At 36.4% G+C, this 20,774-nt stretch overlaps 1 protein-coding gene across 1 annotated transcript in view; it reads left to right on the top strand.

Moving 5' to 3' along the window:
- Positions 1–20,774, top strand: part of PLXDC2 (plexin domain containing 2) — a 262,129-nt gene that overhangs the window by 216,387 nt on the left and 24,968 nt on the right. Inside the window, exons 10-12 of the mRNA XM_039549163.1 lie at positions 9,697–9,757; positions 12,645–12,798; positions 14,184–14,222. Of these exons, the coding sequence (XP_039405097.1) occupies positions 9,697–9,757; positions 12,645–12,798; positions 14,184–14,222 (254 nt within the window). The remainder of the gene's footprint in view (positions 1–9,696; positions 9,758–12,644; positions 12,799–14,183; positions 14,223–20,774) is intronic.

Raw genomic sequence — 20,774 nt, 5'->3', positions numbered from 1 at the left:
TCTGGTTCCCAAATAAATGTCTCAAATGGTCATCTACCATAAGTATTGGGCTTTAATTGTATATTACAAAGAATGCAAGGCACATCCAAATTTCAAATAAAACAGGCTTAACAATGCTGCATTAAATAAATTGTAATGCAAAGTGGTTAGGATGATAATTTTTATAATACATGAAATGTGAAGTACAGGTAGATGATGAATAGATGAATACAGAATACAAATTATAAAAAATAGAAAAACTAGGGTTGTTACTTAAACACAAGACTGCTTAAAAAGTACGGAGAGGGAAGTTACCACATAAGGCAAAAACTGTACCTGCTTTACCTGAATTCAAAGAGCTTCAAGAAGGTTTTGACATCTGCAGGTAGGAACCACTGCTGTATGAACCCATGTTCACAGAGAGGGGAATGCAGTCAGGGTCTCAAACTTCTCATTGGTTATCTGACTATAACATATTGTAACAAAAAAAATGAGATTTAAATTTATCATCATGTCTACAGCATAGTTTCTACTCTACTTAGCTTATCTTCTTGACACTCAGGCTGTTTCTTACATTTCTTGTGTGGGTAAAGTCCCTAATTATATCTTTTTCACACCTCTGAAATTTGCTACATTTTCCTTAACCTAACTAAGATTAATTTGCAAGTGTTATCTTTATTTGATAAGCTACTGATATTTTTATCCAGTTCTCCCTCTCTTGACTATCATGTATAGTTCTTTATACTGTTTTATGCTATCTGCTATTCCTGTGCTACTGGAAGAGTCATAAGTGAGCTGACTGTCTTCCACTAATGAAAACAGTGGATTCTAAAATAGTTCATGGTCACTACTCAAACCAAATATGGCAGGATATATGTTTTGACTTTGGAGAGAAAAAAACCCTTCAAAGTTCCAATATGAAAGTTAAAGGGAAAAAAAATTCCAACACAAGTAGTTTCTTAGTTTCTCAAGAGCTGTTAGGCCCTACAACAGTAGTTTCTGAGACAAATATATAAGCTGCTCCTGATGAAATTAATTAGTTTTTCTAGTCCTAAATGAATTTGTAATCAAAAAAGGATAGGACAGTACTGTAACAGGTTAGTTCCATTATCCATCATTGCTCATTTTGCAATGCTTTTATGCATTGCTGTACATAGAGCAGTGCCACTACTATTTTGCATTATATCTTATCTTCTCTTCCAATGGACTGAAATAAATCAATCTGCTTACAGCAGATGAACAACTTGTACATTTCTTTCTGTCCCAAAAATGATGTATTAGAAAATGCACAAATTTGGCCAACCCAAGGTTTATGACTTTAGGATGATTTTTCATGTAAGTTCAGTTACAGAAAAGGTTTATAAATGGATTAGTAAAAATAATGAGTGTGCAGTAGGTGCACTTTTTCTCACGGATCCTCCCAGTACAATAATTTAGTGAGGAACAAGGTACTAGATTTCTTCCCTTTCATGTCTGAGATGAATTTAATTTATAGTTCCAAACTCCTTCCTTGATTACCAGAGAATGGTATGTTCCAAGAAATTAGTTGCTGGATACCTTTTATCAAACATTTGAGTGTTCATGAGACTATATTTCAGAAGTCAAATACCACCTACCCATTGCAGCCTAAATTGGTGGCCTAGATTAAAAAAAAAAAAAAAAAAGTGAAACAACAGAGACTGAGAACAAAACATTTCAGGAGCATCAAAATTTAGGACACATCTGTGGAGACAGGCAGCCCAGATTATCACACCTGACTCTAGGATAATTTTTAGGATGAATGTTAATCTCCTTTTTTGGAATTATTAGATTTTTTTCCTTTCATATAAGCATCCAACCCACTTCATTGCTATGGAGAAATCTATCTTTCACCAATTTTTTTATGATCACTCTTAATTTCCTTTGTTCTCCTAACAAGGGAAATAAATAAAACAAGGATAAATAAATAAATAAGATACGTCAAGTGATTTTTAATGGAATCAAACAAGATTTTTTAATGGAAAGTTTTTGCACTTTATCAAATTTTCTTTTTCAGGTTTCATTGAAATATAATGCAGAATGGCAGCCCTTGTCACTTGTACAAGCATAGTTCATCCTCTCATACAAAATATCTTTTCTCAGAGTATTGCAAATTATAAACAGCCTGGGAAGCTTCCTGGGCATTGTAAAACAATTGGATGTGCCATTAAAACAGTTGTGATGTTTCCTGGTGTGATGTCAGTCCATGCCCAGGAGCACTGTCCAGAACAGTTCCCAGGCATGGTGCAGGAATTGGACTGTTGGAAGCTGGCTATTTATGTGCAACCTCCTTCTTTTCAAGGCTGAGAGAGTTTGCTTGTTCAGGCACAGGCCATTGTGTGCCAGCAGTCTTCAGTGCCAAAGAACATTTCTGGGCATGTTTATTGTCCTAGTATAGATAGAATGGTCACAATTGTCTTAATTGCTTTCCAGAAGTGCTAACCTCTTATGGTTGTACTCCTCAATATAACTGATCATCATTGAGATCATATTTGCCTCATAGCCTCCTAGATATTATTCTGTAAGGAAGTGCCATGAATGAAAAGTCTCTTTTTTTAGCATATTTTAAATTTTATGTATTACTATACACATATTCCTATGTAGCATCGCCAAAAATTTTTATTTAAACAAATCTGAAATTCATATGTCTCTTCATAAATTTTGGATTATCTGAGATTAGGAGAACCTACTAAAGCAGACTGCTTCATTTCCCAACATAGTCCTCAGATTTTTTTATAGCATGTAAATTTCTCAATCTTTGCAGTCATGTGAACAGTGGGGACTCTCTCACATGTCCTTGTAGAAGATATTCCCAACTTGGGGGAAATAAATGAAATTTTATCAATATTCTTCCTTAAATGTCATCTTTAGTTCCCCCTCTATTCAGGTCTATTAACTCTTCTAATATGTGGATTGTCATGAAGCATTAATAAAATTGCTGGATATCACAACAAATATCAATATGTACAATTAAGAAAATGAGGAGCCCCGACTGTTCTGTAATTCTTTGTTAATCTGTTTTGGTGACTGTTCCTGCTCAATGTTGACATCAGAATTGGACTCACTTTTAGAATAAAAAATGAGACGCATTAAGATACTGATTTGGGAAACAACTTTCTGAACTTGAAGTTGCTTCGAACATAACCAGTTACAGGATGTTTCATGTCCTTCCATTTTTTGCTCTTTATCTGAAGAGTTCATTGAGTTTTAACAGAAGCTGTTTTTCTTAGCCCTAATTCACATACCTTTATAAGCATGTAAACATCAGATTATGTAGAGTTTAGCACTCTCTGCCTCCTTTGCCTGCCATAGCTCCTTCTTCCTTTGAGTTCTTACTCTCTTTAGAGTTGTGAATGAGATATAGCAGGAGCAGTAACCCAGGCTAACCAAACCATTGCTGCAGTTCTCTTTCCAGCAGCTCAGATGCTGATGCCCACTAGTACTGAATCAGCCATGGTGTACACAGTATGATTACTGGGGGTTCATGAGTGATAACAGAAACGTGAACAGCCCCATTTCACACCATCTCTAGGCACCAGGTCATTTTTTTCCTGGCACGAATACTCTAGTAGTTGTTAATATTATCAGTGTGAGTTTTTTTAAGGGAGTAAAATCCCAGTTAAAGTAGCTAAATATGAAGAAGGGAGCATGGGCAATGTGTGAATGAGATCTGTGCCTTCGTACACACCACCCGAGACTCGACGTTTTTCAATTTAATTCCTGTTCTACCATTCTTATGTCTGTGAGTACTATTGAAAACACAGAAGCTGTGAAATAGTGCATGCTCATCTGGTTTACAGAAAATCTGGGCTTAATTATAGGTTCTGTTACAAATTCTGTGTTATCTCAGCTGATCATTTCATGTCTCCTATGTTCTGTTTCCTTATCTCTAAAGTGGAAAAAGAAATATTTTCTCCAAAGGCAACCATCATACTTTTATTTTAAAAATGAGACAAAATCAGTGGGTATGCAACACTAATTGTACTTCTGAGACTGTCAGTGTCAGCTGAATATTCAAAGATAGAAAATAGTTCAGACAATCATGTTAGAAAGAAGGGCTAAATTGGGCTAGTTAAGATCAATAACCAGAATGTAAAGAACATCCAGTAGTACTTCAGATCTCTTTGCCTCAAACCCTGAGAAATTACATGTGTGCAAAGCATGTAGCAATGCCAACAGATCAGAATTCTCTGCTAACTTCTGTTGCTATTAGCTATTTATACCCACTTTGTGCAGGTACAAATTCACAAAGTCAAAACAGCGGAGACCATAATCTAGTATCACGGACTGATCTCAGTGTGGCTCCTGCCCAGAGAACACATTTGGTATAAATTTCTGCTGATTCGGTTGGAAATTCTGATACCATAATCTCCTAAATTTAACTCTATGGTCCTCCTCTTACACTGTCTTTTTCCTTCTAACTATTCAAAGCAGAGCCTTTAACAAAAGCATATTTTTTATTCTTTATCTGCTTTTCAGCATGTTTCCTTTATTGTTGTAACTGACGTTAAGTTTATAGAAAATATCCTCCTATTCTTCTTTAATCAGAACTCTGCCAAGTCTCACTTTAAACAGAATTTGTTCTTTTTCTTTCTAGTGGAATTGGAAATAAAATTTATGTCTTTTATCCCACTTTTATTCTTAGCCTCTTTCAACAGAAAGGATTTCCTATGGGAGTCTTTATTTCCTACTGCCTATTCAAATGTTGTGTCAGAGTTACAAATATTGAGGCTTATGCATGTTCAGTCTTCTTCTGTATAAAATAACAGCTTGGGTTTTAACATCTTTTACTTCTATGTTTACTTGATGTTTCGGGAGTATTTTACAGAACATGTAGCTATATTTTTCCAAACTTTCCATCCCATAAAATTGTGGAACCACTGTCAGGCTGAAGATTGACTACTGAACTTTGTACCACTCTGATCATCCTTATCATTACCTGAATGGTTTAAATTTTGAGCAGCACACAATGTTAAGACAATGGTGGAATTCAGTGTTGCATCAACTATTAACTATGCCTTCATAACATTCAAATTTTTCATAAATATTAAAATAGTATGGGCTGGTTTTAGTTTAAAATCCTTGTATTCAGCTAAGTCAGCTATTTTTACTTTACAAGAGCAAGGTGGGAACAAATCCTCTTCTGACTAATCAAATTGTCATCCTATCCTGAAGTACAGTTTAATTAAGCAATGTTTAAGTAAAGGATAAATGCAGAGAATACATTTATGCTTGAATTCAGATATATGGTTAGGTGTATTGAGCTAGGTGATAAGCACAAATACCCTTCAAATACCTTACAAATGCATGCCAGCATCACTCACAGTGACACTTCACATGAACTTCATAAGCATTTCGAGCTGTGATAAAGTTCTGCATTTGAAAGTGGAAAATAACAAAGGAAGGAAAATTCAGTCTTTCTCCAGAAAGTACAGTGGGACAAGTGATATTTGAAGGATGAAGGAACCAAATTGGAGCCTGTTCTGAAGGAACCAAATTGGAGCCTGTTCTGTGATAAAGGGAGGCAAAACCAGACCAAGCACAAAGATAAACATTTTTGCCTCCAAAAATCACTACGATTAGAAGTATTTTTCAGTTGGACAGATACAAAATTCTTTTTTTTTTTAAATATTATATTTTTATATTTATTTTTTTACTTCCTATCTCACCTTGGAAAGAAATTCTACTTTAAAATGTTCTAATTCTTCTTTTAGTGATTCAAACTTCCTAGCAACTGTCTTAATCTTTTCATAATGTGATGGTCCTTCCTTAATGGTTGAAGTCAGAAAAGAGTTCTGCCTGTTCAATTTTCTATTTAATTTTCCAGATTAACCTTTTATTTAGCTGAGTTAATAAACCTTTTAACTGAGCTAAATCATTACATGGTATTTACAAAATCATTTCAAATTTCTGGAATGCCTTTCATTTCCAAAAAATCCATTCTTTACATGCTTTTATAGAGCCAAAATGACTAGGAAGTTATTGGTTTAAAGGATGTGCTGTGCATTTCAATGCTCTTGATTGTCCTACTCCATCTCAACCTGGTGAAAAGATTTTTCCATACAGACTTTGCCCCTTTCCTTCCCAATAATTTTCCATTATGTTTCTAGGTTTTACAGGTCAAACGTTGTTGAATTTTCTGTACACAGGTTATATTATTATTATTATTATTATTACTATTATCATTATCATCATCATCATTATCATCAATCCTCATTGAACTCTCTTCAAGAAAAGGAGTGAAGCATTTCATGTCATGCACTGAATGGACATTTCTTGTTGTTTAAGTATTCTCTGCCAAATACAGGTAAATGGCATTTGCTAGATAGGATGGCATCTCCAGCTCCTTTCTGGCTATATACAGTTCATTGAAAGGATTCTGACAGCTTTCCTGTTACTCAGCTGCATTAGTTATGCCAAATCTTCATTGCTATACATGCAGAGACATTAATTCTCCCTTTCCTCCCTGAACCAGTATTCCAGAGTTCCACATAAATCCTGAAATTCCTTGCATTTCATGAATATCCCAATTTTCATTTCCTAGAACATCTTTATTATCGCTTTCCTAGGGGCTGAGTTCGGTCATCACTTGAAAATGAAGTTGTTATGAAACATCCATGTTGACAGATGGCATAAACAGCACAGCAAATCAAATCTGCTCCAATGTTTTAAAGGCAACAGGGAATTATCACCACACTACTAAATGAGGGTCTTTAAAATGCAGTCAGTAAAGCGGGTGCTGCACTGAAATGACAGTATCCAGAATTCTAACTCATCAAGGCAGCAATAGTAGCTGCTATGGCTGACATCAAGTGATATATGCCTCAAAGGAAGTTCACAAATAGGTTTGCCAGGAGATTATCTCATTCCTGATAAAGGTGCTTTCTGATAACATTGTTTGGACTCACTATGCATCAGTGGAAAACATTACATAAACAGTGCCCAGGGTTTAATGTATGTTTTTTAAGTCAGAATCTTCTCAAGACTGCCTCACATGTTTGAAAGAGCCATTCCAAGTCCGTGTTGCATTCACTTTTTGGTGGTTGGCAAATTCCTAGTGAAAAAAAATTAACCCCAGAAATGTTACTCACCCTTGTAATTCATTAGTTTGTAAGAAAAGACTTAAGAACTGTAAATGAGTGCACCTGGGATACATTTTCATTCATTTAATCTTTGGAGCCTTAAATTTGACACCATTTAGATATAAGATAAAATCTAGGTTTTTTAATCCCTACTAGTTCTAAGTACATTGGGTTTGAATTAGCATAGATATGTAACTGCAGTAACTGCCTCAAGTGGAGGAATTTATGGAGTAGCTTGATTTCATGTGTAAATATTTGGCTGGGTTTCCTGGTGTACTGCATATCCTCAAACCCATTAGATTTTAGCCACAGCAGTATGAATAAAATGTAATGGATTTATGAGTATTCAGTATATCTGAAAATCAGTCCAGTCCTCCTTTGAGATGAGCACAGAAGTTGCTAATGAAGCTCTTCACATTTTAGAGGAAAGTAGTGGAGACTGAAAAAAAAGTTCTATTCATACCTGGAATGCCATGTCATCATTTCTTTCTGCTTAGTTAGGTTTTTCCTTGTTCTTTCAAACATTCATGGAGACAGAACGCCACAGAGAAGAGAAGAAGCACTGAGCTCCCAGAACAGCACTGATTCACTCACACTTCAAGAAGAAAACACTTTTCCAGGGGTCTGTATTCACAGAATGATTTGGGTTGGAAGGAACCTTTAAAGATTACTCAGTGCAGCCCCACTGACAGGGGCAGGAACATCTTCCAGTAGATGCAAGGTTGCACAAAGCCTTATCCAACCAGACCTTGAACGCTTCCAATGATGGAACATTCACAACTTCTCTTGACAGTCTATTCTAGTCACTTACCAGCATCACTGTAAAAAACTTCTTCCTCATAGCCAATATTAATCTATTCTCTTTCAATTTAAAACCATTTCCCTGTGTCCTGTCACTACAGACTTTGCTAAAAGGTCTCTCTCCATTTTTCTTATAAGCTCCCTTTAAGTGTGGAAAGTCTGTATAGGGCTTTCCTGGAGCCTTCTGTTCTCCAGGCTGAACAACCCCAACTCTCTCAGCTTGTCTTCATAAGAGAGGTGCTCCAGCCCTGTGATCATCTTTGCAGCCCTCCTCTGGACTCGCTCCAGCAGGTTGGTGTCCTTCCTGTGTTAGAGGCCTCATGCATTGGGAAGGAGATACCTGTATTTCTCTGAAATACTCTTCTGGTTTGGACATTTCTCTTCTTAACTGCCATAGCTTTTTGGAGAAGCTAGTTGCTATAGAGTATGTGAAAAATTACACCTTTTAGTGTTGGCCTATTTCTGTCAGTAATATTGCAAATGGCAAAATGGGATCAATGCAGGTATAAGAAGAGAATGAACATTTTTCTCAAAATCTTTTCTCAAAAACTTTGTAGATTCTACTCAGAATAATTATATGGAGATGTTTCTTACCCCAAGTGTGTTGTTACCATTGCTTACATCTTCTTGTAACATCCTCTCCCACTATAAAAATAATTCCAGTGTTCCATTCTTCCAAATGAACCTGTTACCTTGGTTGAAGTAGGTATTACTTGACATGTCCTGTCATCTTTCAATTCTTTGTAAACCAAAAAATGACCCTTAAATACAGCTAACCATAACAGTGGCCTTATTTGCTTGCCTAGTCTTATTAAAAGACAGCAAGGAAGTTGTTTTTATACATTCAAGTGAGTTACGACCATAGGTGCCAAATGACATCACCCTGGCTCATAACAAAATACTGCAGGAAACGAATGCAGAAACCCAAAAACAAACCCTCCAAAATGAAAAACACCATGGCTGGGAAGAATCTCTTTCAAAGACGAACATCATGGTTTAGTTATTTGCTTGCCATTTTAATAATGCTTTCTGATTGTGATGCTACCTGTTGTCTAAGAAACACAAACTTACTCTATAATCACTGATAACACTCTTGAGAGATGGGGATTTCCAGGGGAATCATTATACTAAAGTGTTACAAGTTTCTTAAAAATTTCTTTGTTACGTATAGCAAAAGACAAAGGATATTGCAAAGAGATTATTAAAGTCACCTAATTTGATAAGAAACATGATAAGAAAATTTAAGGTTTCCACATCTAGAGAGGAGGTAGAAGCAGCTTTACAGAGTTCTCTATTTGTCATGGACAGTGTTCAGAAGAGCTGTGAACATTGATCAAATGGCTATATGTGTACCTTGATGTCTCAGATCACTTTGCGTGATAAACCCAGTGACTGGTTCACTGCATCCTTTGTGGGATTAAATTTTCCTGGCTAAGAAGTCTGGACAATAATAATTAAGCTAAATTAAATCAGTGTGATTGACATCAAACTTAAAAATGCTATGGGTCAGTGACATCTTAAGAATAATTATCCAGTGGAAGGGAGATGTTCCTATTTAAAAATTTTAAATAAATTTTAAATCTAAAATAAAGTCTCATTCATAGAAACACCTTTCACTGAAGTGTATTAAAGCAGTGACTCATACTGTAAGCAACAGCGTCTTGAATAAAAGTGATACCATATAAATCGTATGGATTTTAAATCACATCATTTACTTATTCTTTCTGTCACTCTGTTCTGTTCCTCTCCCTTCCTTTATTCTTTTTTTTCCTCCTATTTCCGTCTGGACAACTCTTATCTATTTCATCATTTAAAGATGCTCCAGTGGATTTGATCGTCACCGGCAAGATTGGGTAGACAGTGGCTGCCCTGAAGAGGTATGTGAGTAGTATACATCCTCAGCCCATCAGAGGCAATTTATATAGTTATGATGTTTTTATTAAATTATTCAGATTATAAAGCATAGTTTCAAGGCCAAAGACATACTATATTTATCATTCAGGGGAAATTCTATGAGGCATAACAAAGAAGAATAATCTGAGCAATTTCACTCCCCATTTGTGGGAATAAAACAGACAAAAATTAAAACTTTATATTTGAGAAACTACTTTAACTAAACAAAACCCCAAAAACCAGAAAGCCTCCTCCAAAACAGTGCCCCTGCACTGATTTTCTTTTATATCTCTGACTTTTGCCAGAAAAGGGGAAGAAACTGTGATGTTCTTCTGAAAACCCTTTGCCAGAGTATTCTCAAGTGAAAAAGAGGCATTCCATTTTGACTGTGAAATCTGGCCAAATCATTTAATAAAGAAGAAAGTACACAGATTAATTCAAAGAGATAAAATAAAAATAATAATTAAAAAAAAAATTTAAAGCCCTCACATGACCAACCTACATGGCATTTTGATTTCTTTTCATGGAGATGCAGTGAGAGGATGAGAAAGTTACCTGACTGTAGTAGTTGTAGGCTGTTAAATAGGGACCATGAGCCTCCTCTGAAAATTATTTAGGGTACTCTTAGACCAGAGAAGTTCATTTTCCAGAAAAATTTATAAATATAATGATGATGATTCTTTTCCAGTTTAAAAGCCCCTTTACAAGTGTTTTTGATTTGGGGTTTGGGTTTTTTTCCATGTTGGGATACAAGTGTTTTTGATTTGGGGTTTGGGTTTTTTTCCATGTTGGGATTGTGGTAATAGGAACAAATTAATTTATGGCACTTTTAATCTTCTGGTGGCCATAAAAAAAGGGTTATTTTTCCATTTTTGCTGAACAGGCTGAATTTCCTCATGAATTTCAGCAACATAGACCTTCTGAAATGTTAGGTGAAACCCAGGGCAAAATATAGCCCCAAGTGTCTAGTTAGAAAAGCACATTCTGTTTTATTTTCAGTAGAAGCAAAGAGAAGTAATTATAAAAATCCAGATTAATTGAAGAAATTTTTTTTCTTATAATTGTAATTGCAAAATAACTGCAACCTACGTACTGCCTTGTTACATGGCCTTGAAGCTTCAGCTTTGCAGTTTGTCATCAGCTGATTTAAAAGCAAAATTTCTAAGAGATTTATTGTCTGTGGGGAGCAATCTCTTAAAGAACATAAGATGAAATATACTGGGAGCATATATTGTTATAGTGCACAACCCTTGTATTGCTTTAATCCAGATTATAATTAGCTAGGACCCAGTTGTGCTTGTAAATGAAGCTATCCAAAAACCTCTCTGCAGGACAGTAACTTCCCATTCTGCTTCTCCTTTCTTCTTCCAGTCCAGCTGGTGCTCCAAGGTTTAGTACATGATCTGAGAGGAAATTATTGATATGATAACTGTATCTGAGAAATTAATAGTTTAATTTGCACAGTTTCAGGCTACTTGGTGGCAGTTCACTGTCCAGGTTTTGGGCTCTCTGGAGTAGAAGCAACATCTTACTTGGCATCTTCAGAATTATGCCTGAGCTGACTGCTAGAGTTCAGTGAGGGATTAATAATTAGCACACAATGGTTAGTTTTAGATGCCTTCACTCAAGAGGATGAATAATGAGGATTTTCATAGTAAGGTTTATTTTAAATATAAACTTTGAGCTAAATTTTGATTGCATTGCATCAGTGAAATTAACAGTACTTTTCAAGAAAAATACAAAGAAATTTAAAGAATAATTATCCTGCAGGTACTGGGACCTTTGTTTAATGTAATAAATTGTTTCTGGTAAAACAAAAAACAATAAAATATCTGTGCATATTAAAAGAAAGACAATGCCCGCTGGGTTTTGACTGCCAGATCTCGATAAAATGAAATAAATATTTGCAGTACTCCACTTCTCATTAAAATCAATGGAGACAGCAGGAGTCAGATGTAGTTCCCATATTTGCTGCAAGATAATTGGATGTATTTTCCTGCAAAACTGTGTGAACCATAGAAGAAACTATTCATTGCATCTGCAGAATTTTAAAAATGTCCAGAACTTGGGAGGAAAAAAGAAGCAAGTGGAGTCTATACTTGTATCAAAATATTTGCCCAAGCAAATAAATGTTAAATTATTGTATGATGATGATTGTTATTTATAGTGTGCTAATATATTATAATATTTTTATTGTTGTTTTTTACATTTTATAATAATTATGTTTTATATAATTATTGCTGTAGACAAATGATATATGACATTTTAATATTATGTAGAATTAATAGGTATATAGTGAATGGATTGCTTTATTATAGTAAATAAATATTCTATAGGTTGAATACATGCAGACATTTTACACATATGTTTGTGTTCCTCCGTAATAATTGCATGTAAAGCCTAATTAAATGCTCCACTTAACTACACATTGTTCACTATGAAGAGCAACTATTTAATTCCCACATACCGTTTTTAACATATTTTATGGCACCTCGATTGATGGCAGCGAGCTTTCATAATAGAAGAGTGAAAATCTAAATTATGAACTTAGATGTTAAACTCTGATCAAGGGAAATAAGAAGTTTGACAGTCTGGGCTGACTTTGAAACTTTGTCATTAACAATTAAGAGTTGTAAATTTTGCAGATAAATGGAAAAAGAAATCTTGATGAATGCTGCATAGAGTACTTTAAAGGGGAAAAGGAAAAAAAAAAAGGAAAATTAAAAGAAAAAACTCTTGAAATTTCTTGATCTAGAGTGTTTATTTTCACTCCTTTTATCACAGCAGCTTGTCCATGATTAAATTCTTCACTCTTGACAGTTTCCACTGAGAATTAATTTTCTTTTCCTTGTTTCTGTTGTTTCCCGACAGTCAAAAGATAAGATTTGTGAGAAGAATATAGACACAACTGAAACACCTCTGTACTCCACCACCACCCTTCTGCCAACCACCACGAGGTTCAGAGTTTTAACAACCACCAGAGGATCCACTACTTCCCACCTGCCAACTAGCCTGCCCACAGAAGGTGACATGTACACATTGCATATTTACACTTGAAAAAAAGTGATTTACAACTTAGAAAGAAATTTATTTCCTTTAAGTATATGTTGATGATGACCTTTTCCCTCTGGGGCAGAAGAAGGAGTTGGGCATTGCAGTCAAGGCTCTCTCTGCTACTGCTTTTAAACTGCTCACTCTTGCACCAGTAAGGTGCAAGGGGGATGAGGGCTGGAGGAGAGGATGCTGCTGGAGAAGCAAGGACAAGTCAGGCAGACTTCTAGAAAACTTGAGATTTCATGTTCCTTTACATTCAGGCCATAGTCCAAAACCTTCTGAAACAGTAGCAGTAAAGGTCCCTGCTAAATCCAGAAGAAATTCCCAACACACACTTAATGAATTTTTAATTCTTGTATGGATTCTATTTAGCCAGGTGAAAATTACAGATAACCCAAACTAAAAACCTCTTTGAAATATGCCTGTTTAATTTTTTTCAGTCAGTTGACACTGTTCTTTTCATGTAGTGCTCATTGTGAAATAGTTTCTCTAGGCTTCTGAACCAAATTAACTGGGTAAGTAAAGGTGGGTCAGTCCTCATCCTTGTACCACTGGCTGCTTAAATCTTGCCTTTTTGAGCTTGGAATATCCTGCTTTTCTGCTTTTGGAGGAAATTGATCTGGGCAAGAAAGCTAACTCAGATTAATCAAGTAACATCTATAATATATGTGTGTGTGCATGTGTGTGTCTGTTTGTTGAAACTGTATGTTAACACAAGAAAAAGTACTAGGTACAGGCAGATTTTCCAAGTGGCCTGTGACAGGAAAATCTGAGCTGAAGGTGTTTCAAGGTGGGAATCTACTGATAAGAAAGGCTGGTTTTGTTTAAAGCAATAAAAGTTTAGAAACTGTCAGTGCAGCGTTTGGACTGCATTAAAAGGAATATTCTCTGGCACTCTGTTCATTGAAATTCACAAGAAAAAGAGGGATATGGAAGTAAATAGGTCTTAGTATTAGTAGACCTTTTCAAGATGCTTCAAAAAGCAACTAAGTCATTGTCTTACTTTATTTTCATATGTCAGTTCATATAGTCCTTAATATGATAGGATGCTGAAGCTATGTATGAACATGTAACAGATATGAGTTTTTAATGAACATTATGAGAGAGACTCTAATACCCTTATTTGAAAGTTTTTTTAATCCTCCTGGATGCTTTAACACTCTCATAAATGCTTTTTTTTAGTGGTAAAAAAATGTAGTGCTCAGTGTGAAACACCACAATCTAGTTCTCATTGAGTTGAGCACCAAATAATTTTCTTGTTGTGGAATTTCCCTGACATTAGAAACTGATTACTAAAATGATTCATGACCTAGAAAAATGCATTTTCCTTCAGCTAACTGTGAATTTCCTTTGTAGATGACACCAAGATAGCACTGCACCTAAAAGATAATGGAGGTAAGAGATATTTTTTGGTCTGTAAATAGTGTCAGTATTTTGTCAAATTATTCCCCACTGAATGTCATTAATCAAAATCAGATTGTAGAAACAGTTTTTACTAGACTCTCAAGGGACTCCAGCATCCCACATCTCTGTGGAAGATAAGTAGGGCAAATAAGTTTAGGAACTGCTTAGGAAACTAAACATTTACAACGCTTCTTATAATTCTATAATACAAGAGCAGGTTCAATTATGGACATATTAAGTAAATTTTAATTGTACTAATACAGTTATTGACTAGTAATGCAGTATTAATACAGTTATTGACTATAATAATGCAGTTTTATTTAACTGTATTAAGAGAGTATATGGTGCTAGTTGTAAATAATAATACTGTGCTATAAAGTCATTCATAGTAGTGAATTATTACATGACATTTTGTTAATAAGCATACCCATTTTATATCTATGTCTGTGCTAATAGAGATCCTACATTTCTCCATGCACATTCCCTGTGCAAGTTAGTGAGATCACCTTGTCATACCAATAAAAGCCCCTGTTAAATGAGGCTCTGCAGGGGACTGCTTTTGTCATCTTCTTTGTGAGTGCAAGGACTGAGACCTGAAGTTTGCTCCTTCTCCCTTTGAAGTGGATGAGAATTCCCCTATTAGAATAGGACTGAGTTGTTAAACATCACCTGCGCCTGTGTTCATTGCCAAAGTAGAGCTTGCTGAGGTGGAAAGGAAGATGTGTGTTCATTTCTGAAGGCTTCAGAATGGTCTATGAAAGCAGAAGATGATTTGCTGAGCAAATTTAAATAAATCATATTTCCACTGATATAAAGGGGAATCTTATTAGCTCTGATTGCCTTTCCAAGCAGGGAGCACCAAGTTTCTCTCATGGGTCAAGGGAACAGGTAGCCAAGTGTGGCAGCATGAGCGAGTTAGACAGATGGTATCTAAGCCTGATACACTGGCCAGAGTCTCCCAGACATTTTCTTTTGGTTGTTTTACTGGGAAAGCTGCATTGCTTAAGGCAATCAGTGAGATGATAGTGCACAAGTGTAATACCTGATTGAGCTTCATTCTCAACAGCTTTATCCCACATAGGAATCTCTGATCTGTAACACAGCTTCTACCGCACTCTTACATGCAAAATTTACACCATTAACTTTCCCACTTTTTACATAAGACTCAGTCCACAGTTCTTGCACAGAAAGACAACTGATGTCTGTGGCATCGACAGTAGTGTTGACACTGATTCACATCTGCGTGCTTGCCTCCATGTTCCCAGAGTCAATTCCTGCTTGTTTCTGGACTTGAAAAGGTTTCACGTTTTTTGCTGGAATCCACTTAAGTCGTGCACCTGTTAAGACACAAGCATACCGTTTGCCCTAGGTTATTAGTTGAAATGGACTTTCAATTTTCCCTGTCTCTGGATTTCTGATCTAAACCAAAGGGTTTGCCTTTGCCTATATGGTGTTGGAAAATGTCTAATTATAAGCAAATTCAATTCTGCAAAAAAAACTGTTTTTAAAAAATTCAAAACGTACAGCACTTTATTCAAGCGCATTTGAGGCATAGCCTCTGCCCCCTTTTTTTGTTTAACCAAAAGGGGATTTTAAAGCTTGGTGTGTTCTTTCAATAATTGCTTACCCTGTAGGAGAATGAGGAATACCAAAGGAGTGACATGCACCCTAACTCATTAAGAATTTATGTAGCTCTTTTGCTATATAAGCTAGACTATTGTTTGTTTTTATCTTTTAATGATGCAAATGCTTGCAGAAAATGCTGACATGCATGTTTCACTATTTCTCCTGTGTGCAGGGAAGCAAAAACCGCATTGGAAAATGTATCCACTGGCAGATGGATATTTTTATATTTTCCAAAAAATGAGTATTTGGCATTTGCCATTCTGTCAAGAGCCTTTTGAGCCTCAGGAGTAAGAGTCCTGGGAGACATGATGTCAGAGTCTCCTCTTAGCAAGTCAAAAACTAAAGCAAGTCCATCATTGGTGTTCTCCAACTCTATCCTGTTTGAATTTATTGTTCCTAAGAGCTACTGTAGATCCTGCAGATTGTTGAAGCAGGTTCTAAGCGCCATACCTTGCGCAGTGATTCGGTACTCTTGTATCCTTTGCAGACTCAGGGTAAAATCTTCAGATGTATCCAAATTTTCTACACCTGAAGCATGGCCTTCTTGAGGGTTCTGCTGCCATTACTTCTGAAGTTACTTCATTGTAGATCTGAACGAAATGCTGCTACTTGCTCTTTAAGAAGTTTTCCAAGTTCTTGTCCAAAAGCATTTGCTTGGACTGCTGCAACATGCTGAGGTGTGCCCACCTTACTGCTTGCTTCTATCATTTCAGCTATGGTTGCATGACCAGGTATAGCACTGATTATACATTTGCACTCTGCATTAGCATTTGCAAAAGCAAGACCTTGTAGCAGATGTGGTTTTGCCACTTCATCACTGACTTGTCTGTCCAAGGCTTGCTTTAGACGATTGACGAATGAGGTAAAAGTTTCAGCAATACCTTGCTTCACTTCTGTGTAAATGCCTTCTAGGGTTCCAGTTGGTGGAATTTGTAAGATTGCTGTTTGCTCTGCTTCTTTGATATCTATAAGTACATCTCGAGGCAAAACCACTGCCTGATCTTCAGATCTAGCATGAGGTTCATCACCAGCCAATTGCTCTAATGTGAGAGCTGCATGTGGTCCTCCTGCGTATTTTTCTCTCAGTTCACAAAGTGCTCTTCTCCATCTTGCATCCCATAGCAGGAGTTGTGCATCTGTAAAAATTGTCGAGGCAATACTTCTACAGTCAAAAGGTACCAAATCATAATTGTTAAATGTGCCTCTCAAAAGTTGTTTGATATGGACTTCCCAGTCCACGATTCTTTACTGCATCCATTAAATCTTTGATAACTTGATGGTCCATAGGTTGCCATACAGGAGGATTTTGATTTTGTCTGGTATACGTAACTGGCATTACAATACTATCTGTTTCGGCCATATTAAAATCTCTGTCTTTGAGTCCTTTTTTCCTAATACTTGACCATTCTGTTATAGCAGACGTATCTCTTGAAACATATTTGTCAGGTGAAACCATGTCCATACCAGCATTTCATGAACTTGTAGCTTGATTGGACTGCAGGTGTGCAGGTTCTTCTTCACCGAAGAATCCATGCATTCCATCTTCTTCTCCCCCTCCTGGATGAGGAATAGGGGATGGGCACAGGCAAAGAACAGGGCAGCTCAGAGGAAGAAACTGGGGTCAGCCCTGATCTGGTGACCTTCAGCTGAGTCTGCAGCAATGAGGCAGACCCAGGGTCAAGGCAGGAAGACAGGCTGGCAAGGCAGGAAGGGAACAGCAAGGTGGCAAAGTGGCATAGCTGCCAACAGCTCAGGAAGGACCAGAGGAAGCATCTCCCATCAGTGGTCCAAGAGAAGGTGAGATGATGAACCAGGTCTACACAGGGATTCTGCAGCAGCAAAAGGATAAACAGCTCCAAGGCCCATCCAAGGAGGCATGGTCCATGGACAGGACTGGAGACAAGCTCCTTCGGTGTTGGTCCAGGATGCAACATCAGAGATGGGACTGAATATAGATTTATCTACAACATAGCTTAGGTTTGGACCTAGAGCTTACATGGAGACCCCAACATCACAGGCAGAGGTCCCACATACAGCAGTCCATAACAGCTGAGATATAGCAGTTTCTCAGGACCCTCGCAGAGAATTATTCAAGTTTTGAAAAAACAGAGTGCAGCTGCCACTTAGCTTGTTGGTCTGTTTTGCTCTCATTTGTTTTTCAGTCATATTCAGCCATTATTTTCTCCTTCCCTCAAACTGGAGATCTGTTCACTGCACAGGGGGCAGTTGTCATCCTCTTCCTTGCCAGTCTCCCCTCTGTCATTTTGCTGTCACTAACCACAGCAAGGCTGGTCACATGCTGTATTGGCCATTTAATTGTCCATTTGTTGGCAGTGGTGTTGTTTGACATTGCTTTGACACATAAGTGATCCCTTGGAATAAGGTGATCTGTAAACTCAGGGTGGTGCTTTTAGGCATTTTGTCTATGAAAATGTCCCTGAAACTTTCTTTCTCTCTTCAAATCAAATTGCTTTTTATTTTATTGTGAAAAGTGCTTCAGTGCCCTTAGAGGTCAATAGTCAGCACTTCATTCTCCTGTTCCATGTCTGCTCTGTACAGGAGGCGTATTCCTGGCTGAACTGTGCCCACACCCTGCCCTGTGAGCCAACGCTCTATGGCAGGTGGCTGACCCAGGACCAGGCAGCTCTCCATCATGAGCATCTCATACACAGCTCAAAACAGTATGCTGTTATATGAAAAACAATTCCAAAAGTGGGGTTTAGAAAACACGTCCAAGTTTCTTTCAGTTTAGGAATTGCAACAGGATTATTTTTTCACTTGTTTATTCTGTGCCCAAGATCTGAAAAGAAAATCTCTTTAAAAGTGTTGAATCCTAGAGCTAGAGATGGATGGCTGTGGCCTACTTGGTAGGTGAGGTGTAGGGTTTGAGGCATCAGTTATATATAGAAAGTTCATTTCCACGGAGAAATCTGCTGCATTTTAGGAGGACAAGCCAACACCTGATGTGATTATTCATTTTCCTTGAGCTGTTCCTTTTATTCTTGAAATTTAAAAAAAATGAAAGTTACTTCAAACAACACAAAAGCGAAGCAACACTCTAGGATTCCTCATTCACACAGTTAACGTAGCTTTTAATCTGAGAAGTTCTTTTTGATGAATCTTCAATTACGCATTGAATTTCCCAGTGTCCTCTAGATTAGACTCAGATAAAACCTCTGCAGCCGCAGGCACATGCTTTGATTCTCTGTGGTTTGTCAGCCTTTAATAAAGAGTAGATTATTCCAAGTCACAAATACAGGGTCTTTACTCTCTCACACTAAATCCTTTAAAACTCTAATGAAAGGGAACCCTTTATAATGGAAAACCAAAGATATATTTGATCAATGATTGCCTATAGTTTGATGTGTCCTTGGGTGACAGCAGTCAATATCTGGTTAGGTAGAACAAAAGGATTCCATAGAAATTCTGCATCTTACCTTTGTCTAGAACTTTTGAAACGAGATATTGTAAATTTAAATTTTTTGTTCTGGTCATACTGCTTTGACCTTTTAATTATACGAGAAAATCTTTTGCAGCTGTGCTGTAATCCATCCGCAATTTTGTGTCATATCTTAATACATTTCAAATTCGCTTGGTTTTGTTTCTTCTGCCTGCTCTCTATTTTTACAGACATAACAGATGCCTATTACATACATGCCTAAACCATTTTAAAACACAGCTGGCATGCCATCACAATTTTTGTTATATCTTGGTTCTCCTTAAAATAACAAGCATTTTATAAGTTCTAAGAGATGTCCAGCACTAAAAATGTACAAATTTTTTTTGTTATTAATTTTAGATTCTGTTGTTTTTTCATTTTCTTAAAATATAACACAACTGACTTAAAAGCTTAAAAGCCTAATTTTTCATAAAAACTGTGAGAAATTGGCCAAGGCTATCCCATAATGCAGTATTTTATTGTTGAGAACTCTCTGGTGGATGATTTAGATGATTGGCCAGCACATCTAGACATTTTATTTGACCTTTTTAGACACTATTGTGATTATTTGATTGCTATGAGTCACCCACAGTTCTTCAGCTTTAAAACTCAAAAGGAAAATCTATGTCGGTAGGACAGCAGGTATCAAACAAATGCTACACTTGTCATTCATCCAGGTGTATGGAAATTTCTGTTTCAAAAAAAGGAAATCTGTGCAAAAAAAGAAAACCTGCCTGAGGAAGAAAGCTGTTCATTTATTTGTTAACAAGTTCATCCCAGCTTATGTAGTTCTAGGAAATGTCAGTATCATGCTATTTTTACTCTCATCTGGACATTTTCAAAGATGGTCTAATACAACTAACAGGGATGTACTAACAGGATTAACAATTGTACTACATAGAGCTTAATTTGATTTTGAGATATTAGGAAAGTCAGTAAGAAATTACCAAAATGTAGACGAAGTTTTGGAAAAAAGGGTACTTTTATACACTTTATATATGGTGATAAACTTACCCAAGACTATTTTTTCCAATATATTTTTTTCTGTCTGGAAAGCTTCCATTAGTCATCTCTCTTCCTAATTTCTCTTAAAAATCACAGTCTGAGCTGTTCCAAATTATGGAGAAAACTTAGTCCTTTTTTTCTTGTGTATTCTGAACTCCAGCTGCAAGACGTTTAACCCCAGCCTGATAAGAGTCATATAAGTTATTTCTTTCTAATATGTTTACTTGCTAAATGATTCAGAAAATTAGAACTATTTCACCAAAGAAATAAGCCATTCTTTTAGACAAAACAAGTATTTTTTTTACATAAATGAAGTTATTATAACCCCACAGTCCAAAACCAAGTGATTCCACTTGACAAGTCACTATGAATTAGCTGAGTCTTCACCAATTTTAAAGTAAAACATAAGAAATTAAAAAATTATAAACATAACCTTTGTGGTAGCTTAAAAATGTTTTAAAGTGGACTTTGTA

This window comes from Corvus cornix, chromosome 2 (assembly GCF_000738735.6).
Source record: "Corvus cornix cornix isolate S_Up_H32 chromosome 2, ASM73873v5, whole genome shotgun sequence".
In the NCBI taxonomy this organism is placed as follows: Eukaryota; Metazoa; Chordata; class Aves; order Passeriformes; family Corvidae; genus Corvus; species Corvus cornix.
The sequence above is the reverse complement of the archived record's forward strand: the minus strand, read 5'-3'. Positions and strand labels throughout refer to the sequence as shown.